General features: G+C 39.5%; 1 protein-coding gene across 1 annotated transcript; it reads right to left on the bottom strand.

Moving 5' to 3' along the window:
* Positions 1-1,961: 1,961 nt before the first annotated feature.
* Positions 1,962-23,786, bottom strand: LOC121904300 (calcium-binding protein 7). Its single transcript, XM_042421971.1, has 5 exons — positions 23,130-23,786; positions 6,668-6,811; positions 6,398-6,510; positions 5,126-5,276; positions 1,962-3,291 (listed from the first exon to the last, which is right to left on the bottom strand). Exons 1-5 carry the CDS (start codon positions 23,236-23,238, stop codon positions 3,161-3,163), a joined length of 648 nt encoding a protein of 215 aa, XP_042277905.1. The 5' UTR covers positions 23,239-23,786; the 3' UTR covers positions 1,962-3,160.
* Between the last annotated feature and the right edge of the window lie 1,677 nt (positions 23,787-25,463).

Here is a 25,463-nt window from a genome sequence, read left to right as displayed (position 1 = left end):
GTTAAATTACCTACCTTTTGAAATTATAATAATAGCAAGTGTCTGTCTAGATAACTCGGGTACCAATTATATACAGCACATTTAAATGAACATTTTCTAGCTGGTAATTCCTCCCAATCTGCTTTAGACAGCCTGACCATTGCTAGTGGACATAAGAGATATAATAAGTGATTTTGTTGAGGTAAATGTGACAGAAGGGGCCCAAAACACCAAAGGGCATCTCAAAATGGTATAACTGAAGCTTGAAAAATCCATCACTTTCTATGGATTTCAATCTAAAATGTCAGGATGTCAATCAATACCACTAAACTGATCCTCAGTATTTCATAGAGTCATCTCAAGCTCTGTGATTGAGGATTTGACAAATCTAAAATTATTTCACACACACATAACGTCGTCGTTATATGATTTTTATTCATGTGAAATACCATTCCACAGACACAGAAGAGCATCGGGGTGGAGTCAATGAACATATATCACATGGTCAATAAACATTTTTTGCAAGATCCAAAGACAAGTATCAAAGTACAGTACAATGGAAATAGAACATTTAGTAGACTATCAACATGTTCATACAGTTTTTTTTTTCATCTGTAAAAAGAAAATAAATATTGGTTTGTACATTTTTCTCTGGTAGTAAATAATGAACCCATGGTTAGTGTATTGTTATGTGTATGCACAATGCCAAAGTGTGTCAAAGAATAAGGCAACAATTCAAATAATTATTATCATAACTTTATTCCCCATGAAAATGTTCCCTCAGTAACGATATAATAGAAAAGGAATGAGACAGTATCATTTGTCAGTCAGTTAATATTCTATTCCATCACATTCTTATCACAAAAATAGATACATCTATGGTAAAGTAATTCTTTATGCCTAAACTATATCTTGAAATGGATGAACAATCATGGCGGTGAGTTGTTGTTGTGCGCTGCAGCGCCTCTTAAAGTGCAAAATGGAAACAAAGGTATTTGTTAAAAACTGGGCTCTCCACAGAGTTGACACTTATGACAAATTGCCTGGGCGCATCAGATAATCGTTATCCTGCCTGGCTCTGGGCGATAGGGTAATCTAATTTTGTTGCCTCTTTGAGGCACTGGCATGAAATCTAAGTTTTAGTTTGGGGAGCTGCCAATAGCGAACCAAAATAGGGGTATTTATATTATGTGAATTATTTACATCTCTATATTACGATGTCTTATTTTTGAGGGCATTTTGAAGGGTTTTGACTTTCCAAAAATGTATTGGCCCTTTCAAAAGATTCAAATTTTTAAAAGTTCAGGTTCAATCTTTCCTGACGTACATCGACTGATCAGCACATTGTAACTACATACTGCGTGGGTACTGCAGGATTTCCATTTTCTCTCTAATTCTAATTTAAAAGCTGTCAAACATTAATTCAAGACAATGTATAAGTTGGCCCAGTTTTGATGTCACAGACCCCTACAAAGCTTTGGTTGAAGTTGGTATATAGTATATGTACAACTCACATTTATAGTGACAGACATTACTCAGATGCATGCACAACAATCCTAAACTACACCCAATCAAATTCATGTGGTGATTCACAGATATTAATGTTTTATTGCAACAGTTTACACCATTTGGCCCTTGTCATACATCAACACGCTGGGCAGCTTCTGACACACAGCTTTCCACTCATCTGTTTAATCTTTGTATCTCACTAAATAGGAGTGATAGGTTCCATGTTTGAACATCAGAACCAATGTCTCTATTGTATTGCCAAAGCCTTAATTTGAAAAGTGCTATAGACATTTTTCTATTATTAAAGACCTCACCAGTTAGTAGGTCCATTGGTGCTAATGTTTTCAAGGATTCATATCTGTTCAAAGCATTGTGAGATGTCTATTTTACATACATTTATTGCTCTATAGCAACGCATCCAGACAGAAAACAACTGAAAGAACAAAACAGATTCCTGCACATTTGTATCCTCACTACCAACCAGATCAGTTTTGATGCATATTCTTTAAATGGTTGAGTGGCACATATCTTGAAGTTGTTCGCTATGCGGTGGCAGTGAGAGATGATCATCAGGTGCCCGGTGAGGCAAAAGGTCCATAGCTCAGAAACCCCGGAAATAATTTTTACGAGCGTGTACTAAAGCAGCCCTTCTTTTTCATGCAGTTGTATGCTTTACTTTTGTTGTGATTGCTGATACCTCGCACCACACACAATTGCTCACAGTTGTCATTTAGTAATTGGAAACAGTTCTGTTACACAGTCATAATGATTAATACATTGATAAGAACTTTTACAAATGTGTCAAGACAACTGTTTAAATCCATGCATTTCATGCATAGATGATGGTCATCCTCTGAGGCCTGCAAAGCCCCGCTGTGGAGACAGAAAGAGTCGAGTGTTTACTGCATGTCCAGCCACTTTCCAGCCAGTTACCTGTCCATTCAGATCTAAACATCTTCCTCCCAAGAGCCGTTAACCTGCTTCACCCTACTCCATCTTTCTCATACTGAGTCCCCACAGACTATGAATGAGTGAAACCATCCATACAATCACATGCACCTCCCTGCAAACCCCTCCTATTACCTCCATTTCTTACCAAGCTATTGTTATTCCCAAGTGGTTCTTCAACAATGTTGCAAACTCCACAACACTGTGCACTCCTGACCTTGAACATGACAACACCTTCCATCTTAAGGAATACATTTCCTCCAATGTCCCTAACAATATTTCACAGATTTCTTTCTACTTGTTTATAATAACCGCATGGTACACTGGACAAATACAAAACTGGACAGTCACTACACTTCTTTCTATAGCTGCCACCATATTGAATGCAACACTGCTCAAATGCACATAGCTAATGAATACTAAATGTTGTATTATGGAGAGTGATATGTATAGTCAGCTGTCCAATTTAAACACTCTGCCTCTTTGTTTGTGAGGTCCTGTTGTCCTTGAAACTCTGCAAGTTGTTGTCATTTCTCTGTCACCAAGACAAATTCCTGCACATGTCCTTGGTGATGTCAATTATTCAGCAGTCATATGTCGGCCTGTTTTACAGCTGTGTGATTGTCTGTTGTATTTGTTGTTGTTTTTTTGAGCTTAATCTCCACAGTCATTTATCTGTAAGGCAGCCTTTGGGTGGTGGTCAAGGCTGAAAATGCCGCAACTCCTATTTCATGCCACTCCGCAGCACCTGATTGGCTGCGATGAGCATTACACTGATGATGAAAGCAATGGCGAAGGCGCATATCAGGCTCTTGCGCACGCAGGTTTGCTTGACTTGCTGCGTCGGGCTGGAACCTGCAGGGGAGAAGAAGAAGAAGAGGAGGTGGGAGGGAAAGAAAAAGAGATTACTTGAGGGCACGTTCAAGATATTTGATAATAATTTCTGAATGAAAGAGCTCATCACAATTACATGAACACAATCATAAGGGATGAACGCTGCCAAGAAAATTTGTTTTCACACCTGTATGGTACATAACTGCATGGAGATTGAAATGTTGATTGGAGTTTTGGAACAACAGACAAATTTATTAGTGCCTGACTGGCATATTAAACATGCTGATCAAAACACTGGCACTCCAAGAGAAGATATAGTATACCTGCAGAATCATCTGAAGAAAGAGCTAAAGCAGTTGAGGCAAAAAAGAGGTTCAAACAGAAACTTTGTGAAATTTAAAAATCCTTGAAATTGATCTTGCGTTTGATTTATCTTTATTTCCTCCAGAGGTCATTGCTGTTCGTGGAGAAAAACATCTCACATCTTCAGAAACAATAAATAAAATATTTTCTTATTGTGAATCATGTAAATTTTAATGGCTGCAGCAGGCATTAAATCTAAATGCCATATAATCCACCTCAAAGCAAAGCATCTGCAATCACAGCCCTCTGTAAATTAATCATCAATATACATTTCCACTCTTTTGAGATACCATGGTGCCATATTCAACAACCATGAAAAGGTGTAATTTACTTTAACCCTGTGTGGACATTTTTCCAAAACCTATACCTACACTTCTAACTCAGTGAGGGATTTCCTTTGTTTCTAGGTGGACAGAGCGTTAGCATTAATACGGTCATTTTTACAAGTGAGGAAAAACTGAGAAGGGAGAGAACAATGCTATGCTTTGCTGTGCACATTTGCTCAAATTGAAGAAAAGCTGAACAGGGGCACAGCGTTTCATATACTGCTTATGACTGGCTGCACAAGTACATTATGATCTAGTGAGACAGCTAATAGGAGAAATTGGTCACTCTGCTGTTCCTACAACACAGTTCTTCTTCCCCTGTGATTGCTGGATGTTGATGCAAAATGGTGAGTAAGTAAGAGGAGCCCTTACTTTTCTTATGTTATCAATCCATCTACAATTTTGTCATCCTGTTTTTCCATGCTGTATTTCTGTACTTTTGCTATCTAATTTTGCTATCTGCACACAACATCTACTGCATCTCTGTCCATCTTGAAAGCGTGATCACTCCTCTGTTGCTCCTCTTGAGATTTCTTCCATTTTTCCCCGTTAAAGGGTTTATGGGGGTGAATTTTTCCTTATCCGTATCTAAGGAAATATTGTTTTGCTCTACAGATTGTAAAGCCCCCTGAGACATATTTGTGATTTGTGATACTGGGCTATAAAAATAAAAATGATAATTTAAAGCTTAAATCCAAAATGTTTTTTTTTTTCTTTTTAACTGTAACAATATAATTAATATATTGTGGTGGAAGACAACAAATGATGTTTGCTGGGTTGCACAATAATGTCATAACTCCCTTAAACAATATATTCATAATCACTTGATGCAAGTTGCAAAGATGCAACTACCATCTAAATAATTCAAACAAGTAAGGTTAGTAATTCCCAAAGCATCGAGAAATAACAATGAAAAAATATCTTGCCATAAATAAAACTGAAACTATCTGCATTTCTATACCCGTAGGGTGTGCAATGATGATGTAATGAGATGATATTGTTTTGTCTGTTTGGCCAATCATCCATAAGTATGTAAACAATGTATAACAGACAACAAAACTGCCCCAGAAATGCAAAATACATTGTAAAAAGCAGGATTCTGAAGTGTTTTAAGGTGAATATTGGAGTGTGTTCTGTTCAATCAAGTATAGAAGGATCTTTCTTACTGTCTATATCCACCTGGCAGTCCTCAGGGTTCTCTATGTGGTTCTCCTCAGTCATGATGATGTTCTCGATGTCTTTCATGGAAAGGTGATCGCAGAAGGTGTCGTACAGAAGCCTCTTCAGCTCCTCCACCGTCAACTTCTGCATGTCACACTGGAGATACACACACACACACACAAACACATATCCGAACATTAATATAGACACGAGGCTGGTGTGTATGGAAACACACGCAAATACAATACACATACATGCAGACAGTATGTGCACACTCACACAATATCACGCAATAACAGCAACTGCATTCAAAAGTCTACTTAAGTTAAAATACAAATGTTTTATAAGCACAAATCATGTAAAATCTGATTTGTAGCTACAGCTGTCAGATAAATCTAGTTTAGTAAAAAGCTTTAAAATTGTACTAAAGTATAGGTCTTCAGTAAATGATCTTGGTTATAATCCACTGTGGGAATTATGTAAAGTTGAGGGTAAATAAAGTAAAGACTCTGTGAATGAATAAGACAAATCTAAAAACAAAATCCCTGCAAAAATACCAATCCATGATGTGCGCCTGTTGGAAAGCTCATCTGTGTTACTCATTTTCAGCTCACCAGTGTGACCAGAGGCTCTGTGTGATCAATCCAGCAGCACATGCTTCATACTACTATTCTGTTATATAATGTTATGTGAAGCTATGCAGCCTTTGCAACAGTCCCCTGGGTTTCTTGTCTCTCCCAGCAGGTGTCTGTAGTTGTGATTCTTTTTTCATACACGGACTGTACCAAGAATTCCTATAAATCCCTTCTCTTTCACACTTGATTTTGAGCCTCACTTTCTGACAGCCACTCTAGAGCCGTTATCACTTAGCTACAACAAAGGCGGCTTTGACGCGAGCTACATCCCATTAAGTTCCATCCCACTGTCAAAGTGAGCAGTTGATTATCTAATGAGATGTCTGTATATAAATTAATATGTATTTTACATAAAAATAGACTTTAATGTTCTACGTAATAAGACGGCCGCCGCACACACAGAGGCTGAGATATCAACTCAAAGTCTCGATGTAGGACACAGTTCTTAAGGGAATCCTAAACCTCTCCGAGAATTAAATCCCTCATTAAAGAACCAGTGGATGTGGCTATTTAAACTGGTTTTCTTTTAAAGTTGTACAGCGGCAGTGCCTAAATGTTTCTGCGCTTGGAGGTTTGCAACAGCGGCATCTCTACTGTCTATCTTTTCTCTAATAGGCAGGAAATGAGTAACTGAATGAGCACCTTCCAAAAAACGGAGTCAAAGTCAGTGCCGTTGAACTTATCTGGCATCCCAGCTGCCGTCAGCTTTGGGCCCAGAAGAGTGACAAACTCCTCAAAGTCCACCTGGCCATCGCCTGCGGGAAAAAGGAACAGTTGGCATTTACTGTAGCTGGTTTTACTGCCTAGTACAGTCCAGTTTTGTGGGCACATAGAGAGCAATGCTTCTGTGCTTGTGTGAGTTAAGATAAAATCCAAGCTGTAGTACCATGTGTGTGTGTGTGTTTGCCTCACCATCCATGTCCAGTCTCTGGATAATGACTTCCAGCTCCACCTCATTTGGCATGTAGCCCAGTGAGCGCATGGCCATTCCCAACTCCTGCTTTGAAATGAACCCGTTCCCATCGCGGTCAAAAACTTTAAAGGCCTCACGGATCTCTGCAGAGAAGACACATACACAGACGAGCTGCTTACGGCAGAGCAGGATATGAAAATGGGAAATGTTCCACGCACCAAAGACACATTTGTTATGCCGCATCAGTGCTTGAGTCATAGTTATATGGGGGTTGGCAGCTCAAAAGCATAAATTCCACCAGTAAAATTACAAAAAAAGAGCCAAAATAAGATAAAAAACCTGCAAAAAAAAGTGGGTAAAAATTGAACAAAGAGCTGAGATCAGAACAAATTGTCAACACTATAGTGCAGTTCTTCCTCACCTCTGTGTATTTTTACATTTCATGGGGATGAGTAAAACTTCCTTTCTTGCCACAATCTGAAAAAAGCCTTGATGCCAAAATAACCTGGTTGCATTTCCTGGATTCCCATCAGTCTAATAATTTCTTAGAAAGCAAGACAAATTAATGTCAAAAAGGTTAGAAGAAAATGCCCACTATTTGAAACAATTACTGCTATCTAAAAAAGATCGCTGACATTAACATAAAATCAAATGCCCCCCTGTACTGTGAAAAGATTGCTAGTAGTGCCACTGATGAGCTGTTTTTTTTTAGTTTCTCCACAGCACAAACTTACTATCAGAAAATGATAAATATGTGAGTGCTTAAGATAAGTCAATATTTAGAGAGCCAAATGTTAGTTTCAAGAGTTAGTGGACCAAATTTGAACTAAAATCAAGAGATTATCAGCCATGCATGTAATGCTTGTGTAAAAGAAGACCCCAATAGGATGTCCATCATGTTATATATCTGTTAGTTATGTAGAATAATAATAAAAAGAAGAAGTTTTATGTAAAGAGCACTTTTCTGAACAGCAGTTACAAAGTGAATAGCAAAGAAGTCCGTTACAACATAAAACCAGAACAGGCAATAGGCAATAGTACAATGAATACAGTTTGAGAAAATAACTCTGATGATAGTCATCTCAGCAAGACAACATGTTGTTAGCCATGCTAGCAAAATGACTCCATGGATGTCAGTGTCTGTCTGTCAGTTTGTTTGACAGTTTGTGGGTCCACCACTGTGGTCCAGACCAAAATATCTCAACCACTGGATAGATCACCATGAAATTTTGTACAGACATTCATGATCCCCAGAGGATGAATTTTAATGACTTTTCCTATAGCACCATCATGAAGTTGACACTTTAGTTTTTTTAGTCAAATGTCACGATAACTATTACATGGGCTGCCATTAAATTTTGTGCAGATCCTCAGAGGATGAATTTGAATGACGCTGATGATTCCTTGACATTTCTTCTAGCACCACAGGCAGTTTGCCATTTGTGGTTCAGAGTGACATACCTCATTGGATGGATTGCCATGCAATTTGGTACAAACATTCATGGTCATTGTGAACTTTGGTAATACTATGCTACCGAGTTGCATCATGGCAAATATATGGTTCAGTGTTTTTGAACTTGATCCATAAAACCCCTCTTGTCTTCCTTTAACTTTTGATCCATTATTTTTGTTGAAAATGTTAGAATTTTGCAGTGATAGGTCTATATCCTTTTCTTGATCATGTGTTGGTGAGGCGCACTGAAAGGGAATCTTGTTAACAGTGTCTGGTGGAAGTTTGACGTGTGCGTTTGATGAAGCCTTTGATTAGACCCTCCAGGTTGTCGAGTGCGTTTTCTGGCATACCAGAGAAGATGAGGTTGTCACAAATGCTTTGAGTTTGGGTTCTTTCATCAGTCTATATTCTTCTGGGACGGTTTCAGTCTGTTCGCTGGATGATTTAACAGAGGATTACAGTTTGCTTTTTCAACAGATGATGTTATTGTGTGCAAATTCGAGGTCAGAACAGAGGTCTTTTATTTCTTTGTGAAGTGATGCTAAAAAATTCATTTATTTTAATTGATACTCGCTAGGAGACCAACCTCCGTTTGTCTAGTTTGAACATCATCTGTGTCTGTGGGAGAGTTCTGTGTCTTTCTTTTGAATGGTTTTGGTGTAGTGTTGGCAGTGTTGGTATCCATGATGTGTAGTAATAGTGGTCAATGAAAGCTTCCAAGAATGTTCAATCTTTAAATCGAAGGATTGCAGGTGTGGACTGGTCAGTGCTTTTTAGTTTTAGTCCATAAAATAAGTTTTCAGTTTGAATCAGTGCTAGCTATTCTGTCTTTAGCAACAGGATGCTGCCCTGCTCTCATGATCTAAAGACACTCAACCTTGTGATGACTGAGATTGATCGATACATAAAGATCCCCTCCAGACATATTCTAAGATGTATATAAAATGTTCTACTTTGAATAATAACTGATGTCTAATATGGTTTTTCCACAAAAAAACGTTTGTTAAATTATTAAAATGACATCTTAGGGCGGCTGTGGCTCAGGAGGTAGAGCGGGTCGTCCACTAATTGGAAGATGGGCGGTTCGATTCCCGGCTCCTCCAGTCCACATGTCAATGTGTCCTTGGGCAAGACACTTAACCCAGAATTGCTCCTGATGGCTGTGCCGTCAGTGTGTGAAAGTGTATGAATGATTATATTTCCTCTGATGGACAGGTTGGGACCTTGCATGGTAGCCCCTGTACCATTCAGAGTATGAATGTGTGTGAATGGGTGAATGTGATTCGTAGTGTAAAAAGCTCTTTGAGTGGTCGGAAGACTAGAAAGGCGCTATACAAGTACAGTCCATTTACCATCTTCTCCTTCTTAAATATTTGAGAATATTTAAATATGTCAATATTGCTGCTGGCCAAAAAATGTCTGCTACTTTACTGTAAAGTCCATTCTTAGTATATGTGCACTGGAGCTTTCAAGTTTCCACATCACACTTGTATAAGTTGCATACTGGACCATGACTAGATCTAGACTAGTTGTGATGTCACTAATCATGCTTGAAGGTACATGTCTTAAATCCAGTTTTTGTGGTGAGAACAGAGAATTTTCTCTTCAGCAGATAAATGTGAAAACAGCCTTCTTCAAACTCTACACATACATCATTCTGCACAGTGAAGCTCAAACATCCAACTGAGGGAACAAGAAGCAAAACACATTTTTGAGTGTAAGGGGATTTTAGGAACTCATCGTTAAGACAAAAACTATCTTGGCCTTCAATACCGATTTAGACCATACTTTTTTAATCTGTCTGTAACTCCCTAAGCTCTATGGAAGCGCAATACTAAATTGCTGGAGTACCCCTTTAACATAACTCACTGGTACTTTATGTTATCAGCAGCAGCAATAACAGAAGACTAATTCAGCAATATAAAATCCAGCGCGTGTATGGCCCCTGCTGTTACAGAGCCACAATCGCTATAGGAAAACTTTAAGCAGTTAATTCCTCAGTTCAGCCATACAACATATTTCCTCTCATTCAGAAATCTTCTCTGCTTGTTAACTCCTTATTAGGAACTGAATCCCTTCATTTATATGCAATAACATCCACAACCAAGTCACCTACTATTTCAGACTTGTCACATCCTCGTGTCACACGCCTGATTATCACACAAAAGAGCAGAGCAGGAGATGAGTCTTAAGATAGAAATGATGCATAAAGTAAATCTCCTGAACATTACATGTAATGTGTATAATCTCTCTAATCTAGCATTTGCTGGAATCAGGAACCTTAAAATGCATCATTACACGTGCATGTAAGAGTCATAATTTTTTTTAAAATAAGTTTTATGGAAATATGGTGGTTTGCAGACGTCTGAGAGATAATTATACATTAGGTCAGAGAAAAGATAAAGCAAATTTAAGTTTGTAAATGAGAAAATGTAGAGTGAGGTTTGAATGATTAATGAAAACAAAACAAGTATTGAATCTCGTTGCTAAATAATGTGTAACTTGTCTCTGTTATACAATTAACTGACAGTAACAGCCTTCTAGGTAGAGAAATAAAAAAGTCCAATGTGACTTTCCCCTCTCAGTTTACAGCCAATTAGCTTTTGTTAAGTTACTGAAGTGTAATACTAAACAAACTTTATCAATCCGCTGCAAAGCCTGAAGTCGTGTAAATGGGAATTGCTGCTCTGGTGATTTACCGGAGTGTCAGAACAGCGACGAATGGTCAAGCCTCGGGCTAAAATCCACAGCGTGACATTCTGTGACAAATATTTCAGTTGGAAAACAAAACATGAAATATCGGTGATGGCAGGAAACTGTGTGTCATTCTGTGTATAATGTGGTAGCAGGGCTTCAGGAAATAGTTTGTTGTAATCAAGTACACATCCACAGAATAGAAACTGTGCCACAGGGACAAGGGTACTTGGCAAGCATGTATTACAATAGACTACATCTGGGCATGCAGTTTATAATACCAAGCAGAGTAACATTCGCAGCAGCTATTTTTCATATTGCTTTTCCCCACAAAATGTCTTACTGGAGGTATAGTTTGAATCATTGAGAGCCTCCAGCTATGCTTTTTCCTTCCCAGGGTGTGATCTTATTGTTTATAGAATAACAATACCTCAGTATCCACCTGAGGTCCTTGCACCATCTGTTTACTTTAGAAAGAGGGGCTTTCCAGCAGACCGTCACAGAAGAAAAACAACATGTTGCCGCCTCGCAGGAGGCAAACACACTCTTAAATAAGGTGCCAAAACAGTTTTAGCGAATACTCTATCTCCCCTGAAAGCTTTATTTATTGATCAAAGGTCAAGGTGAGCAAAACATCCCGTCTGGTGAGTGGTGTATATTATATTTGATATAAATAGTTGGTATTGTGTGATGAAATACGAGAAAAATTGTTGTAGGAGGATTTTATACTCTATATTCCCAGAATACAAATGCTTTGAAGCTGTATAGGCCAGAAATATAATGAATGGTTTATCAAGCCCAGTGAGATATACAACCTTAATGCTGGAATATATACAGCTATTACAAATACATTATCAAACCATTTGGCTCTGTTTGAAATCAGGCCAGAGTACTATTAGTATGAAATGGCAAACCTCTGAAGTAAAGCAGACCATACAAAATCCCTCCTCGAATAATTTATCAAAAGGGGCTGACTAATCATCCTCTAAAAGAATGAATTTCTTTTTGACCACACGCCATCCAGATAGAGTGTTATCTCTTTGAAAGTTTTACTATCTTCATTGTCCTCAGGAGAGAAAACTATATTTTCCCATTTTCATTTGTGAGCCCAAAATAGTCCAAATTCACATGTATGCCCCAGCAGTGACTCTACTGTAATTGACAAATAGCCTCTGTCAGAATAAAAAAACTCTCCCCCTGACTGTGAATAAATGCTCAGGCAAAAAAAAAAAAAAGAAGAATTCTGAAATTGCACAAATGACCTGACTTATACTGGCCAGTCAAAGAGAGGTATGTATATGCGTAGTCATATAGCCTTGAAATAAAAAGATAGAACTGTGAGGCATAGTTAACTAAAGCAACAGTGGGTCAGTATAACTACGATCCACTTTCATGTTTCCAACTTCAAATTGCTTGATTTGTCTGACCAACAGCCTAAAACCCTAATATATTCAACTTACAATGATCTAAAAACAGAGAGAATAAAGAAATGCTCAAGTATCATTTGGAATAGTTTTGTTTTATTATGTTATTAACAGATTTGGAATAAGCCCATAAATTTTACAAGTAGTCTATAAAATAATCAGCAGTCATAAAATATCTCTGCATGGTATACCTGAACAGTAGATACACAACAAGCTGGAAAGGGTCATCAATCTGGCGAGTAAACTAATCAGAGGGCCACAGAGCCAGTTGCGGGTTCCCTGGGAACGGAGGTGGACTGACTGAGGCTGACGAACCTTCACAGTCTCCATTTTCCAAGTTTAACAGGTTAACAACTCTGAGCTGGATGTTTATGGCAACACAAAACATAGAAAGTAATTTATTCCACAGGCAATTGGTCTCCTCAATCAAAAGTTTTGTGTGTGCTGTATTTTATTAATAACAGTGTTCATACTGTCAGTGTATATGTTTTAAGGTTTGTCTGCCATGTGGGACAATTTTCCACCTTGGTGGACAGTAAAGCTATATCCTATTTGATTTGAGAAGCAGGACTAAAGACTGTTTGTCATCCTTGCTTAATAAATAATTTATATGATTATCTATCAAAATTGTTGATGTCTAATATTCTGATAATGAGTCGACTGAAAGTTTTAGAAGTATTTTTTTAAATAAAAATGTATTTTCAAAGTCTTCATCTGGAAACTCATTACTATTGGTGCACATAATAGTTTCAGCATTATAGATTTTTAAAATAACCTTCATATTATAATAAAAAACGGTGACTTGAATGGCAACACAGTACTGCACATTACATTTTGGGGAGGTTTCAAATCAGAAAAACATTCCTTCCTTTTCTTAAAATAGAAATAGTTTCCTACTGCCTGAAATTTTTAGAATTGCTACAAATTCCTTCAAAGCTTTCAGGAAAGTGTGAAGCTGTTCAAAAAGCTGAGTGATTTTCTATGTTTGTTAAAGTTAAATTTTACCTTATGTGAACTGAAGTGCCGCTGTCTTGTACTTTTCCTTTGCTGCTGCAGCTATTATTACAGCACCTCACCTAATTAAATTACAGCAACTCTCACTTTCAGCTTCAATGACATTTCACTTTCCTTATAAAGAAAATTTAGCATTTTTTTTATTTTAGAAGCTGTTGATGCTGCATCTTCCACTCAGTCTCCGGGACCACTGCTACACCGGGGAGGTGTGAATATTTTTGTTGAAAGCGTGTGGTATTCGCTTTGATGTAGAGAGGTGCTTGTTGGCCTTCAAAGATGCAAAGCCATGCGGTCCCCTGTGGTATGATCTGACAGAGGATGAAAAGCCTAAGTTAAGATCGGGAGCTGTGAGAACCAAGCATCTAAAGCTGAACTCTCACAAGTGAAAGGTGCAGCGTACTCCCATCGCACCGTACTCCCTGTACACTATATCAATGAAGTGCACCGGATCCTGGCTGCAGCACAGAGATGCTGAACAGTCTGTGAACTGTACGCGGCACTAGACAAAGCCAGGAATCACTTGGAAAAGGAGCTGATTCATGCAGACAAATAGAAAACTCTTGGATCATGACAAAGGGTGTGACATCGACTTTCTATGTGGTGTGTTCTATTATAGCAACAATGGGGGGAAAAAACAAATAAAAAATGAGTGAAATGAACTCTCCTCATCCTCAGAGAACAGAAACACGTCACATGGGAAATATTTACTCGAGTTTTTTGAGGCATGCCTGGAGCAGAGCTTTACCCCTTTTCTGGCTAAATTTAGCATCAATGAAAACTTTTGCTAATTACGCACGGTTTACTTTGAGCAGAGCGAGCTAATGCTGGGGCTTTTGTAGCGGTGAAGAGTCCATGAATGTAATCCAGGGCCTGTTTTTCAGAGCCAGAGATCCTCTTCGCCTCTGTCAGACCTGCATCTACTTAGAGCTGCTTTGGATCGGTAATTGCAGCACACCCACTCTTTGAGTAAGACCTTATCAGTGTGAGAAAAACACTGCTTTGCTGTGTGCATGTGTGTGTGTGTGTGTGTGTGTGAACCTCGGGTGACTATTTTTAAACACCCATAGCAACCTTAATCCATCTTTAGCTGGATATGGGCCGACTTGGGCACCCAGAAGATTTTAATATTACCATAACAGGCTTTTAACAAGGCTCTGGAGTATTCAAAAGGGGTATATGGCAGAGTCTAAGTCATCTGTGTCTTAAGGAAAAAATCTCAGTTCTGGGTTTGGATAAAAACTCCTTCCTCCATTATGAAATTTGAAACGCTTTAACCTCGCCAGTGCAACACTAACACAACCATAGGGAGATACTGGGGGAAAAAAGTTGGAAAGGTCGAGTTGCTTTATCCTCAATAAGAAGAAATCCCCCAGCCAACTTCTTAAACCCCACTTGACCTTGAATGATTGAAGTCAGTGAAAGGCTGTGAAATTTTAGCCCGTCTCCGTTGCTTCTTTCAGTTTTCTTTTCCAACAGGGATGGGGAATCATTGATCTGTCTCCATTCTTTTCCCTCCCTCGCTCTTATGTTTTCAAAGCTGCAAGTTTTCATCATCACAGCCGATACCAAGCTGAGCCAGCGCCAATATCCACGAGGCGAAAAACCCCGTGAGAAGCACCTCAAACAGAGGTCAGATGTGAACAATCAAAAGCCTCCACTATGCATTACAGTCTATCCAACACTCCCTCAGTTCCGCCATGTTAACTGTATGCACTCGCTTATGGATAGATGATTTTTTTCTGTTGCTGTATTATGTTATTGTCTAGTGTAGACTTTGCAGTATTGTTCATCAAAAGTGAGGAAATATTACCCCGGAGAAAAAGCACTTCACCTTCCAGAACTCATCAGAGTTCATTTCACAGGTAATAAAGTCTGCTGGATCCACTCCTTCATGGCAATCGATCACAATGGAAATAAATGACTTAACTTTAACCAACCCGACAGCCGTAATCACAGCACTTCATGATATTCCTCGCTAATCTGCACCACGTTTTCCATCAAAACCCAATTTGCCAAGGTAAGATGTCATAGCAGATAGCAGCAACTGATTAACTGAAAATTTATGTGACTGTGGTTGTTGATGTGATGAGATGTCAAGTGAGTGAAAAGTAAAAAATGTAATTTTCAACTTTTTAGTTGATTTTCTGCTTAAAAATATGTATCCATTTCACAATAAATGCAAAGAAATTATCAATTTTCTTGTGTTTTTACATATTTTTTACTAAAATCTTAACCAATAATATCACAGATTCCCCCAAATCCTTTATATTTCTCTTATTTTACAGAATCTCAAATTTTATAACTCATAATCATGACCACAATGTCTTGTACACACTTCTAAAAGTGGTACTACTCTACAGATACGACCTGTGGCTCACCAGCTGTAGTGCTGGGTCACCTTACCCCCGAGAAATGGCTTGTTTCTGCTCACATCTTTATCACCATCTATGTCAAGTAGAGCTTTTTCATATGCCGCCTGTCTCATCCAGGCAGGTGATACATTCGAGAGAGCCATTTTGAAATCCATTCCTGCTTGCCTGCCTGCCTGCCTTCCTGCCTGCCTGCCTGTCTGTCTGACAGGTTGTGTAAGACGGCCCTCCATCATGTAGGTAGAGTAAGAACGGTTGAGGATGGAGCTGAGTGACAGGTAGACGTACAAAGTGAGATTTATTATTCTTGGCCTGATTAGATAGGAGGAGGATGCTTTTATGGGTGTCCTCTGTGCCGCACATCTGTAATGTCACGATCCATGTCCTTTTCCAAAATGGATGAAGTTAATCTTGTGGGGGTTTTTTTCTTTAGCCAGGTCTGTACCTTTTCTTCTTTGGTGGTTCTTAGTCAAAATCTCCTCTGAGGCTTTTCAGATATTTCACTTTAGTTTGCTACCTTCCCTCCACTCTGTAACATTATCTCACCATCCTGCATCACTGTTTTATTGAATAAAAAGGCACAAAGTCGAACATCACTAAAGCCAAATTCTGACAGAGTGAACTCTAAATAAAGCACAGGCTTTGTAGGCATTTAACTGTAACTGTAATTTAACAATTACAGCAGTCAATGCTGCTGATGCCGCATGTCTTTCTTCTTTGTTGATCATTAACAAAAGCCGTCTGACTTATAAACTGATATTTGCAAGACTTGTTACACTGTCAAAAGGATTTAAAAGGCAGAAAGTGGAAATGCAGTGGTGTTGGCACTGGAAAAACATTTAATTTGTTAACTTGATTCATTTCTTTCTTCAATTTTGCTTCAATATTGTTTCAGGGAGAGGATGCTTTGATTAAGAACTTTTCCTCTAGGAAGGTATGAAAAACTCTCTTCTATGCAAGGGGAAATAAACAGTTTGTTTAGGGTATCCACTTAAATGATACCATGAGGAGTTTTTCTCCGTAAGAGAACAATCATTGAATTAATTCTGGCTTCCTGGGAGAGAGCTGTGCTAATAGCAGTCAATAACTGAGAGTGAACAGGAAAAAAAACAAGTGTTGGTTTTTGGTAAACACATCTGGATCCTTTCCACCTCCTGAAAATGAGCCAGCATATCCGCTACCGTCATGATTGGTCATTTTATTATGTGTTGTTCTTAGCAGCAGATGCTTTAAAATGGTCTCAGTTGACCCCTTGGAAGTACACCCCCACAACACCCACTGATTCTGCACCAGCAATACGTTATGTGCATAATTTCTGTCTTGCCAAGCAGATGCCGGTGTCTTTAAATATCTTCATTTGTATTCATGTAAGTATTTCCAAAGGAATGGAAGTCAACCCTCCACCGCGGGGCGAAGGAATGAGTCAATGTTTTCTGCTGCAGCTACAGTAGGAGTTAAGCAGAAACATCAAGATCGCCTCACAGGCAGTTTATGCCATTAGGAACACAGTAGTGTCAGTGTTTTTGGAACAGCTGTCAGTCAACGTGAATTGCAAAGTCCCATAAATTCTGCCAAGGGAACGACTAAAAATGTTGAAGCCCCAATAATGTTTTACATTTCTACTACTGAAAGCAAACTACTTTGAAATATAAAATGCAGAATGGAAATTAGAATCTAAAATGCATATTTATGACTCAAAGACAAATCGTGAAAATACTTGCCAGCCATGTCTACAAGCCAAGAGTGCTGCCTTTCAGAGTTTCCTCATTCAAATATGTAGACGTACCTACCGGAGTTTTGCTGGGTGTTGGGAAGGTTTCTTATTCAACTTAACATCTCTGTCCCTACAGAGTTTCTTTTTTCAGACACAAACCAAACAAATGCTGAGCTGAAATTAAGGCATAATGTGATTTCAATTAAATTAATTAGCTTTAGGAGGTTTGTTGTGATAAGTGATCTAACTAAAGATACTCAATGTCCCCTTTGGTAGACACTGATTTCATTAGTCTCATGTTGTTGTAAAGGGGAATTATAATTATGTTTTGGTGTATTTAGCCTACACACATAGCTACACCATAGCTGACAAGCACCTCTTCAAAAACGTTACTCCACTTCAGGGCTATGGCAGCCTCAGAGACACAGAGACAACAAGAACTGATTGATCTGCTTGGGCTGCTTGTGTTTTCTCCCTACAAGTTTCCAATGCTGTAGTGCTGGCATAAAATGAACGAACAAATCAAAAGTGCAGATTCATTTGTGGGTTCAATATGTATTTGGTCTGTACTGGTAGCCAATTACTCGCAGTCTGACACTTAGAAAAGCCTTCACCTTCTCCCGCATACTTTGTTTTATATGTCACCAGACTAGCTGCATGCAGTAAAAATAGAAGCATTACAACTTTAAACTGTGTTCAAAATGAGAGCGAAATAACATTTAGCTCGCTTTAAGCAGGCATTACGGTAGCTGTATTCACTCACCTCACTGCTGTGCTGAGAGCGTTCAGTACTAAAAACCCGTAAACTAGACTCCACTCGACTTAACTACCACTTGGTACACACACATCTTGTTAGAGTAACCTGCATGATAGTGGCCTGAGAGGTGCACAACACCCAGTACTGAAAAACTCGATACATTTAGTCTGGACTTGAGTGTAGGTGGTGACAGTTGATGTGAAAAGACATGAAGCAAGTGGACGAACGTAATTTTCTCCTTTTCAGTAACACACATCTAGCAAAGTAATTTCCACCAAAACTTCTGCTCATCCCGATTGTCGCTCTCTGTCAAAGTGAATGTTTGCATGGTGATAGTCTTCTATTCATTAATGATACAAGTAAGCCCTCCCGCTGTCTATATCTCAAAATTAATGAAAGAATGTAAACACAATTACTATAAATCCAGCTTTACGCTTTAGTGTCCTTGCTCTTGTTATTCCGATCACTTCCTGTTTGCTACTCGCAGCTTCCTGTCTCTGGGGGAGTGACAGCCCCGTCTGTGTTTGATCTGAAACGAGGAAAGCCCCCTCATTCCGCCACTAGTGTGAACAAATGGGGAGATAACTGTGTTGGCTGCGTTGATTCCGATTACTGCAGACAGTTACTCGGTGAGTTTACAATGCTCCTTGAGAGATTTGTCCCCACTGGGGCTTTGTGACAGGTTTGGCTCAGGATACACTTTCATGTTTCTTTGACAGTGATTAAGGGAAGTCTTTGGAGCTTGGACATTGGAGCTGGAACTGAGTATAATTAAAAGTGTGTGGATTTGAAAACATAATTTTGATGTAAATTGACAGTTTTGTCTTCGGACCATGAGATTTTCCTCTGATTCCACCTGCAACCTGGTCCGAACATGATGTCCATCAAATATGACTGCCGTGTAAATGAAGTAAATTCCCCTGTCTGCCTGTCTCTCTCTTTTTTATTGTAGATTAGTAATGTCTGCAAGCATATGGTTGAGACTGTAATTTGTATTGACATTTTGCTTCTATATCATGTGGATTGTAATGGTAATGCAATGTTTAGCTTTTTGTTCTGAATTAATTCACAGCTATTTTTTTCCAATAACATGCAATTATAGTGTTTCTGTTAGCATATAAAATTCAGTCATTAGACTCGAGGTGAATTATCCTTTTGTTCAGCTCACTCATGTATGTCAAATGGATTAATTTACCATAATATCAGAATTTATTGACTACTTATGAATACATTCTATTTTCACACTTTGTCCCAAATGAGTAAAGGCATTTTGAGGTTTATGAGACAACTCTCCTGAGAATCCATCAGCAACAGAACGAATTTGGGCCAAATTCTTGAAATGAATGACTTCCCTCAAACAACATTACTATAATCACAAGAATACAGGGAACAGGGAACTGGAGGAAGACTGAAGGAGAGAACATGTCTAAATATATTTCGGCAAATTTGAACTTGTCCTCAATTCTACAGGTCTAAAAATGAGAAAAGTGAGAAATGATGAAAGAAAATCAAGAGTAGATTTGTACTGAAATGACGAATAAATTTCACTTTGCCGGAAACATGCAAACATTCTGCTCCTGTCTTATGTTTTCCTTGTGTCTACAGGAAACTGCTGGCATGTGTTTACATGAGCCTCACTCTGGGACCTGTTACAAATGCTTTAAGCTCAGCCCTGGGACTATTTTGAAGCTGCTTCCAATAAGGTTGTTGTTAGGCAGTGTGGAAATGGGCTACCCACTTAATTCCACCTGCAGTGATATTGACACTGAGCTGTGTGTGTGTGTGTATGTGTGTGTGTATGTGTGTGTGTATGTGTGTCTTTTAGTGGTGGAGGAGGTCTAAAACTATATTGAGCTCCTGTAATATGACCAACTGTTTTTTCATCCCTCTTGTGTGGGAGGGGAAATGGAGAATATGGAGTCCAATTCAATTTATGCTCGCATCAATGTACATTAAGGCACTTGCCACCACCACCCCACCAAACCTTCACACACACACACACACACACACACACACAAGCTTATTGAGCATCAAAAAAATAGCGCTTTGTTCCTATTATAGCTTTGACAGCCTTCTCAGCTGGAAAGTATGGTGTCATTGGTCCATTCCCTGAGGTGTCCAAGCCAGTAATTGAAAATCAAGTCCTTGGCTATGCGTGCCAATAGGGCTTGAGCCTCCTGTTCCCATACATGCACCCGCACACTCATATTCACTAATGTGCAATTTTGTTTCGTGACAAAGCCCTGTCTCCCTGATGGCCAAGCTGATGTATGTGACACTTCAGACTACCAGCCAATTCGCGTCCATCTCTCAAGAGATGAGAGCGGTGATGAGACACAGAGACTGTCGCTCGAGCAGCACATTTCTCATCAACAAGTCGTTTATGAAATGTAACCGCTGTCAAAATCTGACTGACAAGTACTCAAAATTGTTCAATGCATATTACATTTGAGATCTTATTGACATTTGCAGTATCTGCAATCAATGAACTACAATAAAAGCAAAGATCCAAGAGAAACATCCATTGAAGAAGTAATATATCACTATACAACATAATATTGCTTGAGAGAAAATTGCATTGTGATACTCCAGCTGCTCACTCGTAGCGCTGACCACCATCTTTGAGCAGCTGGAAGTATGATAAAGGAAAAGGCAAGCCCTGTCACATTTATGTTACTGTCATGTTGTGCTATCTGGCAGGAAAAGCTGTGAATCTCAATGAATTCCAGTTTCACTCCTGACAACAACAACATTCAATCTCTTCACAGACACCACCTTTAAAGTCTGCCTCTTTTCACAACCTGTAAGACATCCCTCACATGGGATCACTAATGCTCTGCAACAGCTGAAAAAGGCTCTGTCACTTTTGTTAACTGTGCATTACCCCGGGCTCTCCTATCCTATCTCCACGAAGCATCCCATTGCTTCTCCAGTCAAACTGCCACTATAAGTTGAGCTGTAAAGCCCAAACGGCTCACTTTGTCTTGCAACAGAGACACTGCAGCATGACAGTATACAAGTGAAATCATTAGGCAAAGTCAAAATGAAGTGTTTTCTATTTATTGCATCCAAAGCTGACTATAAATTAAAGTGGGAGGACAGAAGGAAACAGAGATTCCTCAACAAACAAAAGCTTCTTCATGTAGTCGATAAAAATGACTGAAATATGAGACACCAGTTCTTTTTTTTCTGTGCTGCTGCTGTGCGCAGAATATATTTCTGTCATGCAAGGTCTTTTTACACTGGAAATCATGTTTGACAATAAAGCGCATGAGTGATGCCATGCTATAATCATGGGGATGACATCATGCTAAGATCAGTTTTGGAACTGACGTGTTGATCTTTTCTTTTATCACAGGCTCAGTTTGTTGAGTGCCAAAGCAAAAAAAGGGAACAGAGTGTAATAAACAGGAGGGAAAACAGCACCTTGAACCAACCTGGTCTATCCTGGAGGCATTTTTGCCATTTCTGGATGTCCACGGATGGATGGAGTCCATTCATTGAACACTAATTGGGAATTGAAACCTATTCATAATTTGGCCTCTTCCAGTCCGCATTTCTAATTAATAATTGACCTCAGTACCTCAGTGCCATTTCACTGCCAACCTTATTGTGTGTGTACGAGTTTGTCTTTGAGTGTATTACAGAAGCAAGCCTCTACATGTGTGTGTGAGACAAAGGAGTGTGATTGTGTAGATTCAAATTTGTGCAGCTCCAGGTTCAATTAACAATTAATTTGTCATCTCTCCTCAGGACATTCCACACCAGCACTCACTGACAAGATTTCTCACAAGACCCAGCTTGTCTGTAATTCACACATATGCATTTCACTCATAGCCAAGTTAGATATGTGTCATCTTTAAAGACACACGTGCACACTGATCACTTCTGAATCTGTCCAACAAAGATGTCCAGCATTAAACTAACCTAAACAACACAGTTTGAAAACCTGCTTTTGATAAGAAATGTCTATGCTTTGTTTTCCCTACAAAGTGTATATTAATAAGGTAACAAGAGCAAGAGGTGCAGTGAACAAATCATACGTCAGCTACCTTACAGCATCACCACACTGAAAACATGGCAACAGTGCAACAACTTACTGTCATCAGAACAATGAACCCAAGAGCTCCTGCATGATAATGTGCAGATGTCGCAGGTTCAATTACAAAGACCCCAGGCATGAATATTCTCATGATACTGAAAAACAAATTGCTCAGAATAGTTGTCATGTGTCAGTATGCTTGTCGGGGGATGGCGCCTCTTTTACTATTAGGTGCCACTGCAGTGCTGCAGGATGAGTGTGTATAATTATGTAGATAAGTTTTTTTTGTTTTTTTTTAGTCAAGAGCGGATTTACATTGGATGTTGGCTGAACTGTTCAACAGCTGTGGTTCAAAACATTTTAAGATGGATTTATGAAAGACTCATTGGACCTTCTGACCGCCAAAAAGTCTGAGGCCAGACTTAATTAACTAGTGAAATCAGAAGTATATTTCCACCCAGGATCTTCTGCTTCTAGTTAGAGCCAATGCATCATCTCTGTCTCCAAGAAGCAATACTTATTGGCAAAAATAATGCAGGGATGCCTAATTGTTTTAACCAAATCAACTCCACACAAAGGGGCACAAAGAGGCATATGGTATGTGAGCAATCTTCTGAATAAGCTCCAAAGGTTGAATCTATATTTTCAAGAAATGAAAATAAACTGAATCTAGCTGATCTTTGAGCAACACTGATAACAAAGTGGGTGGTTATTTCTGCACATTCTGTTAAGCGTTCATACATCAAGATCAGAGAAGGTTGGATTTTTAAAATAGACTCAAAGGGCTGAAACAGGCATCAAATTTCAAATCTCTATCCGCGTGCTGAGCGCTGTCCAAGGTGCTGACCGCGCGTCTGTTTGAATGGGCTCCACCGCAGGAGCTGACCAAAGCCACATACACTGTCACTACATGAGCCCATTATGAATAAACACCCCCTGTGATGCTCGGGAGCCTTGAACCAACTCAGCTCTGCACGAACAGGTAACATCTCACCTTCAACTTCGTCTTCGGGCAGGTTCACCGGGGCGCTGTATGAGAGGATGTCAGGGATGGTGCAGATTCCCCGGTACATCAACGTGGAGGTGACTGGATGCATCGGCATGGCTGCGACCTTTGGCTACCACCTGCGCCCTCGTCATACAGGAATATCTACAGAGAGGATCCCAACTTCCCCCCACGGTCGCCGAGGGAATGGAGAAGCGAGTCCATGGATGGGGGGAAAGGGGTGAGGTGGGAAACGGTGGATTCCGCAGCGTGTCCGCCGAAATCTTGCTTTTGGTCAATGAGCGAAGAGCATGAAAATGTGGGGGATATCTTACCTCATTGCAGTTTTCTATTTGCTTTTAAAACAATTTCCTGATTAATACACAATGTCAATTAGATAGAAAACTACCTCAGACCGAGACAATGCGCACATACGTGCATCACCATCAACCCAGACAAGCTTCACATCTGAGGCAGAGCTAATTGCTGCAGCTTGTTTGTCTCAGTTGTAAACTGAGCAACTGATACAAAAATAGTAGGTTATCAATCCACTGAATATTTGTGTTTTTAGTCCCAGGGTTGGTCTGGTGCGGGCAAATTCATGCATCCACTTGTTGGATACGCGCGCTCACTTTGACGCACTCCGTCCTCAAGATCCAGCCAGTTTCATATAATCCACATAAACGACGCGTTACACTGGATGACAGAACAGACTAAAATTGTGTCTCTTGAAAACGTGAAAAGATATCAGGTCAGCGCGTGTCTGGATCCTCAAAGACTATAATTGCTCGCTCTTAATTGGTCATAGGGACTGGGGCGCAGTGCGATCCAGTTGTTCCATCTTCAGTGGAGAACAGAAAACGCTTTTGTGAAAGGAAGATATGTAGTCAGTCTCCTCTCTCTCGTCTCACCCCCGTCACTCTGTCTCTCCCATACATACGTCTGCACATACACACTCTCTGCATGGGCAAATCCGCCACGTATAACACACAAACACACCCAACACCCTCCCTCCATCCCTCTCTGTCTTCCTTTTTTTTTAATTCAGTTACTCTCACTGTGCGCATTTCGGTTACTCATCAACCTATCCTTTAACCATAAAGTGTGATTGATGACGATGGATGGTACGTGTATGATTGATTTCCTCTTGTGCCACAGCTATGTAAGGAATTAATACCTTGCAACGCCACTTGTTTAAATTATAATCCATATGGCGTAAGAGCAGATAATTAATGTGCATTTGAAGTTTTGCTATGACGCAAAACTGCACCTACCACTGATTTAGCTGGCTTGAATGAGACTGGAGTACATAACAGTGGGAAGTATTTTGTACAGTTTGTGTGTGTGTGTGTGTGTGTGTGTGTGTGAGAGAGAGAGAGAGAGAGAGAGAGAGAGAGAGAGAGAGAGAGAGAGAGAGAGAGAGAGAAGCAGAGTTAAATTCTTCTGGCTTCCTGTCTCATCATCCCCAATTGTATGCTTTGCTGCACCACTATCTGTGCAGAGCCAGCCTTTGAATTGAACTGTTGTACTTTTTGACTATTTGACATGGTTGGCTAAGCAGTTCAGGGTAAGGTGTAGTAGGCCAGTGCTGAATGGAGCCACTAGGTTTTTTTTTTTGTTTTTTTGTTTTGTTTTTGGTTTGTTGTTTTTTTTATTATCATGAGCTGTCTTCTTGGTAAGTCCCTGAAATGTATCTCTCTTTCGGTAGAAACCTGCCAGATAGGTTTCAAACATTTCTTTTCTCCCTGTCTTTCTTTTATTTCAATCAATCACAAGGCCAGCCACAGCCTTTTTAGGCTCTAAAGTGAGATTTGTCATTGGGGGGACTCGCTCCTCCTGTGTTTATTGTCCCTTTTGTGATTTTTATAATTATCCACTTTATTGATGTCACATAAAACTAGGAAAGGCAATAGTTGATCATAAACTACAGTGATGTACAGGCTATATCTTGGTAAAGCATGTTATTTGACAGGTCTATGGGTTTGTTTTGGGGGAACGTAGCAATAAAAGTGGCTTAATAATTTGCAAAGTGGTTATGGAAACACTTGTAAAGTTGATCTACTACCAAATCCATCTCCTCTTCTCCTCACACTTTGCAAAAATAGCTTAGCATATAGAGGCCCCAAGGACAGTGTGTTGCCTTGTTTACATACCTGATTAGTTATAATGTGCAGTTTCTGAATTGGTTCAAATATAACCCCAGAAAAACCTTGAAACCTCTCCAAAATCCCACTTTTACTCAGCTCAGTCACTGAGTCCGCACATAAAAACATTCACTGTGTTGGCTGCCATTTTCCAATGCTCAACAGACCTTTGGTCAGTCTGAGAGTGTCCCCAATGACC

Source organism: Thunnus maccoyii, chromosome 9, assembly GCF_910596095.1.
Source record: "Thunnus maccoyii chromosome 9, fThuMac1.1, whole genome shotgun sequence".
In the NCBI taxonomy this organism is placed as follows: domain Eukaryota; kingdom Metazoa; phylum Chordata; class Actinopteri; order Scombriformes; family Scombridae; genus Thunnus; species Thunnus maccoyii.
Note: the sequence above shows the minus strand (reverse complement) of the source record. Positions and strands in the feature narration are given on the sequence as shown.

What these genes read in the sequence shown, in the direction of transcription:
- LOC121904300 (XM_042421971.1), bottom strand. Translation starts at nt 23,238, where the DNA reads ATGCCGATGCATCCAGTCACCTCCACGTTGATGTACCGGGGAATCTGC. An exon ending in GCCCGAAGACGAAGTTGAAG is followed by an intron (nt 6,812 to 23,129) that starts GTGAGATGTTAC and finishes TCTTCTCTGCAG; the next exon opens with AGATCCGTGAGGCCTTTAAA. An exon ending in CCAGAGACTGGACATGGATG is followed by an intron (nt 6,511 to 6,667) that starts GTGAGGCAAACA and finishes TTTTTCCCGCAG; the next exon opens with GCGATGGCCAGGTGGACTTT.